General features: G+C 32.4%; 1 protein-coding gene across 1 annotated transcript in view; it reads left to right on the top strand.

The window, feature by feature from the left end:
• Positions 1 to 12,214, top strand: part of LOC107292944 (desmocollin-1-like) — a 24,732-nt gene that overhangs the window by 10,612 nt on the left and 1,906 nt on the right. Inside the window, exons 2-14 of the mRNA XM_029285268.1 lie at positions 807 to 891; positions 1,269 to 1,471; positions 2,545 to 2,670; positions 3,651 to 3,806; positions 4,998 to 5,142; positions 6,712 to 6,875; positions 7,308 to 7,442; positions 8,158 to 8,343; positions 8,764 to 9,020; positions 9,150 to 9,289; positions 10,589 to 10,798; positions 10,891 to 11,163; positions 11,755 to 11,915. Coding sequence (XP_029141101.1) covers positions 807 to 891; positions 1,269 to 1,471; positions 2,545 to 2,670; positions 3,651 to 3,806; positions 4,998 to 5,142; positions 6,712 to 6,875; positions 7,308 to 7,442; positions 8,158 to 8,343; positions 8,764 to 9,020; positions 9,150 to 9,289; positions 10,589 to 10,798; positions 10,891 to 11,163; positions 11,755 to 11,915 — 2,241 coding nt within the window. The remainder of the gene's footprint in view (positions 1 to 806; positions 892 to 1,268; positions 1,472 to 2,544; positions 2,671 to 3,650; positions 3,807 to 4,997; positions 5,143 to 6,711; positions 6,876 to 7,307; positions 7,443 to 8,157; positions 8,344 to 8,763; positions 9,021 to 9,149; positions 9,290 to 10,588; positions 10,799 to 10,890; positions 11,164 to 11,754; positions 11,916 to 12,214) is intronic.

Here is a 12,214-nt window from a genome sequence, read left to right as displayed (position 1 = left end):
TGAAAGGACAAGAAATGCTGCCTTTCTATGCCTCAGTTCTCTAGGATATCTTCCCTCGACTTGCTGATTGTGCCAATAGTAGCCTTTATATTTTGATTGTGGTTTTAATTACGATTATGTAATGTTTATAAGTTCATATAAACATTATAAAACAGATTTTAGCCAATGTATTCTTTTTTAATTGCTGTATTGTGATGCATAGGAATAAAAAAACATACACTGAATAAGCAAACATTTTAAGCCTAGTATTGAAGCATAGCTTGATTGGACTACAGAAATACAACACATTCCCCCCTCTCCCTGCTCCACCTACATAGGAACAGGCACACTTTTAGTATTTTACATGAATGTATTACACATACATTTTAATGAATTCTTGTATTAAGTGGGAAAGAAATGAAATAATGTCCAAGAAATAACAAAATCAATGGATAGATATTCTGCTTTTGCATCCTGCCATTTATCATTGGCAAATCTTTCTAATTTGGATGAACAAACACATTTGCTGAAAAAAAAAAAGATAACACTGAGAACAGCTCTCTATTTCTTTTGTATTTTGCCTTCCTAGTAAAATAATTATACCTGAATTGCTGAATGTATGTTTAAGTTACATTATTTGAAAGGAAGGCAACTCTCAATGCAAGATCACCTTGAAATGGAATGTGAAAGGTGACTCTTAAATCAAATTATTTGGAGAAAGCTACTGTTGTCTTTTCAGTTAAATATATTGTTAGTCAATAAATAGTTTGTGTTAGAAAAGCTATGTTTTAATGCAATGCTTTGTGTATTTTCTTTGTCTCCTTTAGACTTGGGACTTATTTTTTGAAGCTTGCAGTGAAGTATCTTTTAATGTACCTCATAAACTGAAGATGGGGATGTTTATTGGCAGAGGTGAGCTAACAACCTCCCTCCCATTCTTTGTTTGTAGACACTGGCATTTCAATCTGGGTTTTGCAAAAGTCTTTTACAGCAACAGCAACTTGCTAGAGGCTAACAAAGTCATCACTGTAAGTGGTAGCTAGAAAAGTTCTAACTGCTATGACTTAATGTAAGCATACTGTATATTTATTTTAAATTATGTAGGCCTTAAGAGGCCTACATTGACAAAAAAAAATGAATTGTACAATTGGGCCAAGCAATGTAGTTATTAGAATGGGAGGGTTGGAGTTTAAGCCCTTCCCAAATATACTTATTGGGTGATTTTGGATTATTCTCTATGCTTTTTCTCTTTTCAACTGGTTTTTAAATTTCTTTCTTTTTTCTTACAGTAAACATGAAACATTGTCTTAATGATACTGGAATTATTGGCATAAACAATCCCAATTTTATAATTCTGGAAGATGGTTCACTGTATACTAAAAATGCTATTTCTTTGACTACTCATGAAAACATCATTACTGTATTTTTAAAAAATGTTTATACACATGAGCAAAAGCAGATATATGTTACCTTGCTAACATACCCTGAAAAGGTAGATATAATTACAATAATATATTATATACGTACAATTCCTTTCATTTTTGAGTCTGTCATTCACTGTCACACACACATCTTATCATCCTCCCTGCATTCATTTTATTTTATTTGAGAGTAATATAAAAGTAAGTTTAATAAAGTGAGAATGGGACATTTAACTGTGTTGATAAAAGAAAAAGACATGTGCTCAAGAATGAATAGGTGATGAATACACATGGATGTTCAGGAAGAAAAAAGTATGTTTAGTAGGCTTAGTGATGCAGAGAGAATGAATGAGGACTGATTTTCATAACAAATATAACAAGGAAAAGTGAATGGGTTGAAGGCAAAAGATGTGGTTGGGTGGAGTTAATAACTTTCTCAAAAATGGAGAAAGAACAAAGTTTAAAGAACAAAAGGCAATATATGAAATAGTTTAAAATCATAAGGAAAGCAAGATAGGTTGCAAGGATAAAGAAGTGTTGGTATAAACTAAATTATTAAATTATGAGAGAAAGCCATAGATCAAAACAAATAATAAACAAAGCATCCAATATAATTCCCTTTTACATAACAGAAAGTAATCTTAACTATATTGCTTACTATCTTATTTGTTTTCTGTACTTTGCATAATGATGCTTATACCTCAAGAATATTAATCATATGTATATATTTTATTTTCATGTTTGTATTGCATCTTTTAGCATTACTGTTTTATTACATATTGTTTATATGATGGTATAAAAATCAGAAATTTATGTACTGTTAACATTTTTCTTAATTTATGGATAAACATTCCTATGAAATAAAAAATGGTTTATCAAATAAACTTGATCAGCAGCATTAGTGTTTTAATAATCAATTTAATCATGAAATGGAAAAACAATTTAATTGCGTAATCTGAGATATAAAGTATTAAAATTGTTTTAAAAAGCAAAAGAATTATGTTTATCCCATGCTACAATTATGTTAGGAATTAATATTACCTGTTACAATGTTTGCAATAACAGAGATTAAAAGATGTAACTAAAAACAAAAGCATGATTGCTATAGATATGTGTTTAGGTTTCTCTCTTTTCTCTCTTCTAGGCCTCAAAAACTAAAAGAAGGCATGACCGAGCAACTGTTGTGGAACGAACAAAACGAAGATGGGCTCCAGTACCAACTACTATAATGGAAAACTCACTAGGGCCTTTTCCTATGCAAATTCAACAGGCATGTTTTTAATGTAGTCTTCATTTGACATTTCAAATGATCTCCGCATCTAAATTACACAATAGTCATAGAAGTAGAAGTAGACTTCCTCTCAGAATGTAAATTTATCTCCTAATTTTCCTGTAGTAGCTTGTTTAAATAGTGTTCTAGAGCACTGGGGGACTCTTGTTTGAGGAGGAACAAAGTCCCTCTGCAAAATCCTTTGCAGTGCTTAAGCAAGGCAAAGTATCTCCATGAGGCAAAGTGCCTCACTGAGGCATATCACTTGCAAAACTGCAGATGCACAATAAACCCATTGTTGTGAGGATAATATTTTCTTCGTTGTAATCTGAAGAGGTCCATACAGTACTTACAATAAAGCAGATATATGAAATGTATTCTACTTAATTTCAGAAATGAAATGAAATAGCTACTAAGTCCATCTAGAAATAACATGCATACAGTAACATCTGATGGAACTGCATATAAGACTCTACTAAATATAATTGACCATTAAATTTTTAAATGACTTTGTCTTTAAAAATGTAATGGGCAATTATAGTGGGCAGAGTCTTATATGGAGTTCTGTCAGATGTTTAGAATTAAAATTAGGAGGAGAAAAATTTACATTCTGAGAGGTAGTCTACTTCTATGACTACGTTTCATTCATTGACTGGTGTAATTTAGAGTTGATTGAAAGTCCATTGCTAACATTTTTTGAAATTAAGATTGTGTAGATGCATATGCCATATGCTAACTCATTTGGTTAGCAGGTTACAACCATTACACACCTTATATGGTGCCTATTGTTCACTGAAGTGTACTGCGATCTTAATGACCTGTAAAGAAGTCCTTTGCAATAATCCTTGGCTGTTCCAATGCACAAAAGATTCTTAATAAATTTTGAATAAATTCAGTTCAATTGAAGTGAATTATGTAGGCAAGAGGTAAATAATTATATTTGTCAATTAATTTAATTTCATGTCTTTATTTTCATGCAGCTGTCTTCTGACATGGCACAAAAATACAATATTAGATATTTCATCGCTGGCCCTGGTGTTGACAAACCACCACTGAATTACTTTTACATTGAGCAAGAAACTGGAAATCTCTTTGCTACTTGCCCAATAGATCGGGAAGTATTCCCAGAATTTCAGGTATGTGATTCTATACATAGACATAGACATATATATACCCTACTCAAATAATGATATGACTTTGTATGCACTGCATGGATTTCAGAAGTGCAGATACATGCCCTTCTGAATTTATTCTTTGAATTTATATTTAAGCATCAGCTCCATAATAGACAGCTATTTTGAAATTAATTAAATTGTGTTAATATAATTATTCCCTATTTATTTAATAATATTTACTTCCTATTACATTAAAAATTATTATTTGAGGCAAATTTTAGAGGATTCTTGTGGTTATACTCAAAAAGCATACATAAACAATGAGAACAATTTGATTGTAGGAACTGTTTGTATCTGAGATATGGGATAAGCAGCATTAACTTGTTAGTCAGTCACAAAGTTTCCTGGGCACGCAACCTTTGCCTCAGGTTTCTTAAAAAAACTCCAACTTTTTCCCTATCATCCAATCATGCCAGGGAAAATAGACAGTTTACAAATACACAGACATAAAGTACATGTCAATGAGAGGCTCCTGGTCCACCAATAATCTTATGGCTATAATAATGGGTTGTAGAAGAGGGCAAACCTTATACCGGTAGTTCTTTCTCAGTTCCCACCTGAACTTTCATTTTTCTTATCTCACCCTTTATCATTTTTCCTGGCTTTATATTGCTTTAGCATCTTATCAGTCTTCCTCCATCAAGTCTCTCTGCTTACACAAAGACATCCTTTCTATGATATTTGCATCTTTCTCCTTTCCTTGGTTATTTAATGGGTCCTTTTTACTATTATTATTATTTTCCTGTATTTTTTCTGTTTGGTCAACTCAAGGCAGGGAACATATCTAATATTTTCTGCTGATTTTTTTTCTTCTACCAACTTTCTTAGGTTTCTTTTATGTCTATGGTTTCTTATGTCATTTTATGTTAAAATAGCTTCCTTTGCCTTGTGACCTTTATCTATTATGTATGATAGTTGTATGCTCGTTACATATTTTTGAACATCTCTAGGACTTAATACTATACCTTGCTATAAGGAAGGTGTTTACTAATGCAGGAGATTCTCCCTGTGCACATACAAATACTGTTAACAGCTATTCATCATACAGAAAATTCTGTATGATACATGGATTAAATAATTGTGTTCTGATTTATCAGAAACTTTTCATTTGCTACAGAGGAGTAAGTGCTTCTTTTATTGCATTTTCTGCAGCTCATTTGCTATGCAATGACACCGGATGGATATACCCCAGAAATCCCACTTATTCACATCATCAAAATAGAGGATGATAATGATAATGCTCCAGAGTTTGAATATTATATTTATACTTTTCATGTACCTGAAAACAGTATAATTGGTAATTGAATTTTTAAATAAATCTTTGTAATATATGTATTTGTAATATAGTACTATGGTATAGTAGCTACAAGACATTGAACGCCAGCATAAGGTCACTGCACAGGGCAACCACTAAACGTGGACTACGTGTATCTATTTTGATATGTTTTGGGTGAAATTATCACATCAGTTATTTAAATGTGAATATAGACTTTGTTACTGAGGAATGCAAAACATATTAATAGGAAAATATAGTGGCAGCATGGAAGGGTATGTTTAATAACATGTCAAATAGTTTTTGTATATAAATGTACTTGGAAATCTTGCAAATATTGCCTGTTTTGATTATTGTAATTGTATGACGCCCACATTTTTTCAGTTTTCTTCTGAGCAGATTATTAACAGAATTGTGCAAAAACAGCAGGTTAAGGTAGGAATCAACATACCATGCTTCATAGAGATATGTGTAGGGAATTTCAAGCTACACCTCTGTAAAATATGATTTGATTAAGAAAGAGCTTGTAAAGTTTGTCTGAGGCAGAATATGATGTGCTAAAATTTGACAATATTTATTGCCTACCTGAATCCTAATGGACTCTAGACAGAGAAGAATGAGGCATAAATAAATAAATAAATCAAACACAAATGAATCACTAGGCCAAGTATGCTAGCAAAGCTGTTTCAGATGACAGGTTTGTGAGGATATCATTGAGGGAATCTAGTGAAGTACAGTTGCAAGAATCAACCTGATGTGAGGCCAGAACTGACACTAAACTGAATCTCTTTCTTCCTTAAGTCACGTGCAAATATCAAGAAGTACACATTTTTACACAGGCGGTGACTGCATAGCTACTTTTTCTAGTGCAAAAGAGCTCTAGAGAAACATAGTGAAGCTAGAGTTTCATACAGGGAACAAATTAAGATCTGTCTAGTGTCCTTTGGGGAATATGTTCTGAATGATCCCCTTTAGAACTTAATTAATAATAATTTCTAAATAAGTTGTTTGTTGGAATTGTTAATTCTTAATTCTGGATTCCTCAGTGCAATTTCATTTATATTCATTTCACAAATATTGTCATACCAATTGATGTTAGATACGTTTCAGGTTCTAACTTGTTAGGGTAGAAAAAAATTCAAAGGTTAGAAAGATTAAATTCAGAACATTTTTTTCTGCTTTAATTTGGAGCTTATTTCTCAATTTGGAAGAGGTGTTCAAATTCATACATCTGAAATATGTGGCATTCACCAATTCATTCTTTAACATTAATATTATAATCCATGTTATATTTGCACTGGAAAATCTCCACCTTCAGTGATCCCAAAAATGTATTAACACATTATTTTCTTTTGAAAATATGCAAAGTTATGCAAAGTAAGGGTAAGAAATAATAAGATAAAGTTTTAAATTTGTTTTAAGTTTTAAGGTAGGAAAGGTAAGATAGCTTTGTATAATCTGCAAATTTGATAACCCTTCAAAATTGATGTATTTTACTTTGATATTTGAATAATATGGCCATAGTTTTTTTTTTTCTAAAGGAGGATGACCTGAGTATTATGAAAATCTAAAGTTGATGCCTTCTATATACAGGAACATTAGTTGGACAAGTGACTGCAACAGACAAAGATGAGCCCAATACACTGCATAGCAAAGTGAAATACAGAATTATATCCCAGAGTCATCAGAAACTTCAGGAATTTGTTGTAGATCCAGATTCAGGCTGTATTACGGTAGCATTACATTTGGACAGAGAGGTAATTTTCAATTTAGTTCTATATCAAAAACGGTGAACTCATAAATGAAATAGCATAAAGCTAACAAATGATAAAATTGGTCTTAGATAAGAGTAGCTGCAATATAGCTGAAGTCAAAAGTCCTTTCGGTAGTTAGGAGTTATATAGATATTGTGAAGCCAAGTTCAAATAATTTAGTGGATAACTTTGGAACAATGTCTCAGTCTGTCTGACCTATTTCATAAAATATGAAGATATGATGTGGAATAGTGAGAATTAAACAGTGCCAAACTATTTTTTTTTGCAGAGTAATCTTTGGATGAAATGGCAATATTGAATAAATTCTTAACTATGTGAATAATCCCATGGCCTCTGCTTTTGTTTTTAAAAAATTACAGTATTTTTAATCAACCCAGGAAAATTATGGCTATATTTTTTTCTAATGTTCTTCAGATGGTATCAGCATACACACTACATATAGAAGCAAGAGACATGGGAGGTGAGGAGTTTGGTTTGTACACTGTAGCAGCAGTACATATTGAGATTAGAGATGTAAATGATAATCTCCCTCAAATAGCACAAAATATGGTAAGTCTATCATAGTAAAACTAAATGATGATGTTAATTCTTTATGATATTTTATGGTATTAACCCAGTTAAAGTGAATATTAAATTTAAGAAAAATAATTTGAGCAATTCCATTTACATTCTGGAGTTTCTGTTACATTGCTAATGCTTATTTCATCATGCATGTCCCAAATTTAATAATAGATAATAAAGTATTAGGAAGACTAAAAGTCAGAATGAGCAAGAGTTGGGGAACAAAAAAGCATAATGAATGCTTAACAACTAGATATTAAAAAAAAACCTCAACATGGTAAAAAGTTGCTCAGTATCATGACAACACCCTAGAAGGTGACAAAGAAATAGAACAATTGTAATTTGGCTCAGTCTTCTCTAATAAGAAGGTAATGGGTGAAAATGGAGGTTAAAGTGGAAAGATTAGACTTTGAGATAGTCAGAAAATATTTATTAACTTGGCAAGAATTTTCAGAGAGAGAGAGATGAATCCTATCTTATACTACTGAAGGAACTTGTTAATGTCTAACGATTAGCTATCACCTTTGGGAAATACTTAACGGTGGATAAACAGCCAAATGATTGGAGAGTAATTTTAGAAAAAAGTGGCAAAGGATCTGAGCAATTGGCTAATATGCCAGGTAAATCTGAGCAGGATCATGATTATTATATGAATCTTATCTGGCATTAGAACTATTCATAAACTAATATTTAATTTTTTTAGTATGTAGTGGAAATATATGAAAACATAGCACATGCAGAAATATTATGCATTCCTGTTGAAGATAAAGATGAACCCAGAACATCATCATGGATGGGTATATTTGCTATTACTAAAGGAAATGAAGATAACAGTTTTGATATTAGAGTTGATCAACAGCAGAATATTGGGTGTTTAAGCGCCTTAAAGGTAACTATGGATAATAAAAAGAGTTACTGCAATAATATGAATTGAATTTTACTTAATTTTAAGGGGTGAATTACTTGTTGAAATATATTTTTCACAGCTTTCTAAAGATGTATTTTACATTTTTAAAATGTAATACTATTTCCCATTAAAATATGTTGGGGTAGAGGAGGGAGAGAAAACTCAAATGAAAATTTTAAAATAGTTATAGATAAGATAACCTTTATTGTCATTTTTTTTTTACTGTGGGCACAATGGCACACATCAAAAATGAAATTTAGTTGCCCGCTCTTAAAGTGAAACACATACATGACACACACCTAAATAGTTATACACACTGTATTTTCATCAGTAACCTAAAATCATAATAGTAAAGTGTCTTAGTAGTAATAAATTAATTTGAATAGCATTTACTTCCTCCAGGAACTGGATTATGAGAAAAGCCATGAGAGAACATTAGAAATTGCCATAAATAATGAAGCACCTTATGTTCCACCTCCAAATTCAAGAGTTCTTCCAACAAGTATGGTGAGCATTGTGATCAAAATTAAGGATCAGGATGAAGGACCTGTATTTGAACCTTGTGAATATATTCTATACATAAAGGAACGCTTGTTGGTTGGTACAATGGTTGGTAACTACCAAGCAATAGATCCAGAAACTGGAAACAAACATTTAAGGTACAAAATTATTATATTGTTTAGTTTTTATATAGATTGTGTATAACATCAGAAAGCAATTATAATTAACTTACATTGTTGGAATAAATTTTAGGTACATAACCTTGTTAAAATATTTATTCTTAACAGTTACAGAATAATTAAGGATCCATGCGGTTGGATCACCATTGATGAAATAGGAAACCTCAGAACTACTGACATTTTAGAAAGAGATTCACAAAATATAGAATACAGTCAATGCAATGTAACAGTATTTGCAACTGATCAAAGTAAGTATCAAATATTGTGAAATATTGCTATTTTTGCTACATGCATAAAGCTTCCTGCAAAAATATGAGCAGCTACTGATGGCTGTATTCTCTTTTATTGAAATCTAATGATCACTCAATTTTTTGCAACTATGATCTGTAGCCATAAGTAGGCAGGTCTAATATTTGAAACCCATTAATTGTATATCTTTTTTAAAATCAATCTCCTTTGAATTGTTTCACAGTATTTACTTGGGGTGATTATTTGACATTTTTCTTCAAAATCCATCATTTTAGCTGTAGAGCCTGAATTATATTGTCCTATACTGGAATAGAATCAGCAGAACAGATCCTTGTCCACACTACCCCATACAGTTTCTGCAGGACCTCGTCTATCAAGTAGAAAACCATGAGCTGATTGTTATTTAACTTACCTTTGCATGTATTAGATACTTATTGCACTTTTCCTCTGAGAATTTGGGCAACAAATATACTTGGCAGTAATTCATTCTGTTAGCAATGCATAATTCTGCAGTTTAACAAACTACATTACAACTTTGTTGATGTGTGCTGCAGCTGCCAAAAAAGCCAATGCAGTCCTAGACTGAATCAACAGAGGAATAGTATCAAGATCACATGAAGTATTACTACTGCTATATACTGCTTTGGTAAGACCACACTTGGAATATTGCATCAAGTTTTGGTCAACGTGATACAGAAAAGAAGTTGAGACCCCAGAAGGATTGCTGGGAAGAGTAACAAGGATGATTAGGAGGCAGGAACTGGATATGTCTAGTCTAACACAGAGAAGGATGAGGGGTGACAATGATAGCAGTCTTCCAATATTTGAGGGGCTGTCACAAAGAAGAGGGGAACAACCTCTTCTCCAAAACATCTAAGGGCAAGTCAAAAAATAATGGAAACATATCAAAGAGAGATCCAACCTAGAACTAAGGAGAAATTTCCTGATGAGAACAATTAATTGATGGGATGGTTTGCCTCCAGAAATTGTGGGTGCTCCATCACTGGAGGTTTTGAGGAAGAGATTGGACAGCCATTTTTCTGGAATGCTATGGGGTCTCTTGCTTGAGCAGGGGATTGGATTAGAAGACATCCAGGGTCCCCCCCCATTCCGTTATTCTGTTATTCTATTGTTCTGTTACAATGGCTTTCTTCCTTTGGATTATGGATTAGCAGTTTGTGAAACCAACAAGATGTTTTATTTAGCTTTCACAGAGAAATAATACTTTTGTAATTTTATATGATTTGATCAAGTTACTTTCATTACTGTCTTAAAACTAAGCATTTTAATTTACCTAGGTGGTAAAACAGGAAAAGGGACAATTGTGATAATACTTCTGATTGAGAACAATTACCCAGTGAATACCAGTAAACGCTACATCATGTGTAAAGATAAAAAACCAATCTGTATAAATGCCACTGACATTGATTTGCCAATGTCCACTATACCTTTTCATTTTGAAATAGAGAAGCCAGTGGACTTAAAATGGAACTTAACTCCAAATGATGGTATGTTTTTTTTAATATCTACAAAATATATTCTGACTAACGTAAGTATCATATGAAGTGTAATTTGTGGATTTGAATTATTTCTTTCATAGATGCTTCAGCACTGCTTTCTTCAGTTGAAGATATAGACTATGGCTACTATTATATTCTTCTCAGAATATGTAACGGAGAAAGCATCAGAAAAAGAGAAATAATAGTTCATTATTGTGACTGTGCAATTCCAAGTAACTGTTCCAAATCCACCATAAACATGTCACTGGATTATTCTTCTTCAGACATTCAAGTAGAACGCACTCCAGCAGCAGCACCTGTTTTAGGAGCCTGGAGCATTCCTGCAATGGTCATGGGTTCATTATTAATGCTATGTAAGTATGCGAATGTCTTGAAGAAGCAACATGAACTGTGAAGGGTCAAACTACATTCGGTCCTTGCTTAACAAATACCTCAACTAACTTTAGGTTATAAAAAATTCATTTCCCAACTAATGCACATCTCTCTGACCAAGTTTTGTGTCCTTAATAGTGCAAGCTAGAGAGAGTGTGACATGTAGCTGTATGAGAACTTTATTTAAATGAGTTGGCAGCAAGCAATGATTTTTTGTAGTGTTGCTTTCAATCACATATTCACTTATGAACCATTTGGCTAACACCCGATTGTTGGAACAGAATTTGGTTGCTATACATATTTGGGTATGCGTATTTTAAAAAGCTAGCTAAAAAGGAAATCCTAGATCCTAACGTAGGGGAAAACTGCTTATTTCCTACCTATGGCTACCTATATAACCGGTGTATCTAAGAAAATTCTTTCTTTAAAGCTTTTCTCTCTCTTATACATAAGGAGAGGAGGTGTGGATAAAATTAAACCCCAATTTAATTTCATTTAATAAATTGTAATTCATATAGTCATTTAAAACACATAAATAAGCCGTCTTGTTTTCTGTATTTTTTTTCTTGCAGTAGGTTTTGGTACACCTTATGGTCTTTGGCTCCACAGAAAACGTCGCACATCTCAGGAAGAATCTGATTTAACTTTTGAGAATTTAACAAGATCAAACACTGAGGCACCTGGTGAAGGAAACATAAGGCCAAACATTGAGGCACCCGGTGAAGGAAATACAGTAAGTGACACTTTGCCTTGTATAGTAGCAAATGAAACAGATTTATTTGGATAGATAATGAGAAAGAGCAAAAGATGCTGTTTCATTGTTTTAGAAAGCAAAATACATTGCATTTGTATCAGTAAGATGGGGATTGTGATGTGCCCATATGCTTAACATTAAATACTATTTATTCGTATGTAGGAACATATTATCTACCATCATTCTTTTCTATTTAAATATCAAGAAGTGTAAATCTTCCATAAAAAACTGCTCTGGCTGAATCCAGAAAAGTAGATATTTTGAATATTTTTATACTC

Source organism: Protobothrops mucrosquamatus, unplaced genomic scaffold (genome assembly GCF_001527695.2).
Source record: "Protobothrops mucrosquamatus isolate PMUCROS unplaced genomic scaffold, P.Mucros_1.0 scaffold1456, whole genome shotgun sequence".
Taxonomy (NCBI): Eukaryota; Metazoa; Chordata; class Lepidosauria; order Squamata; family Viperidae; genus Protobothrops; species Protobothrops mucrosquamatus.
Note: the sequence above shows the minus strand (reverse complement) of the source record. Positions and strands in the feature narration are given on the sequence as shown.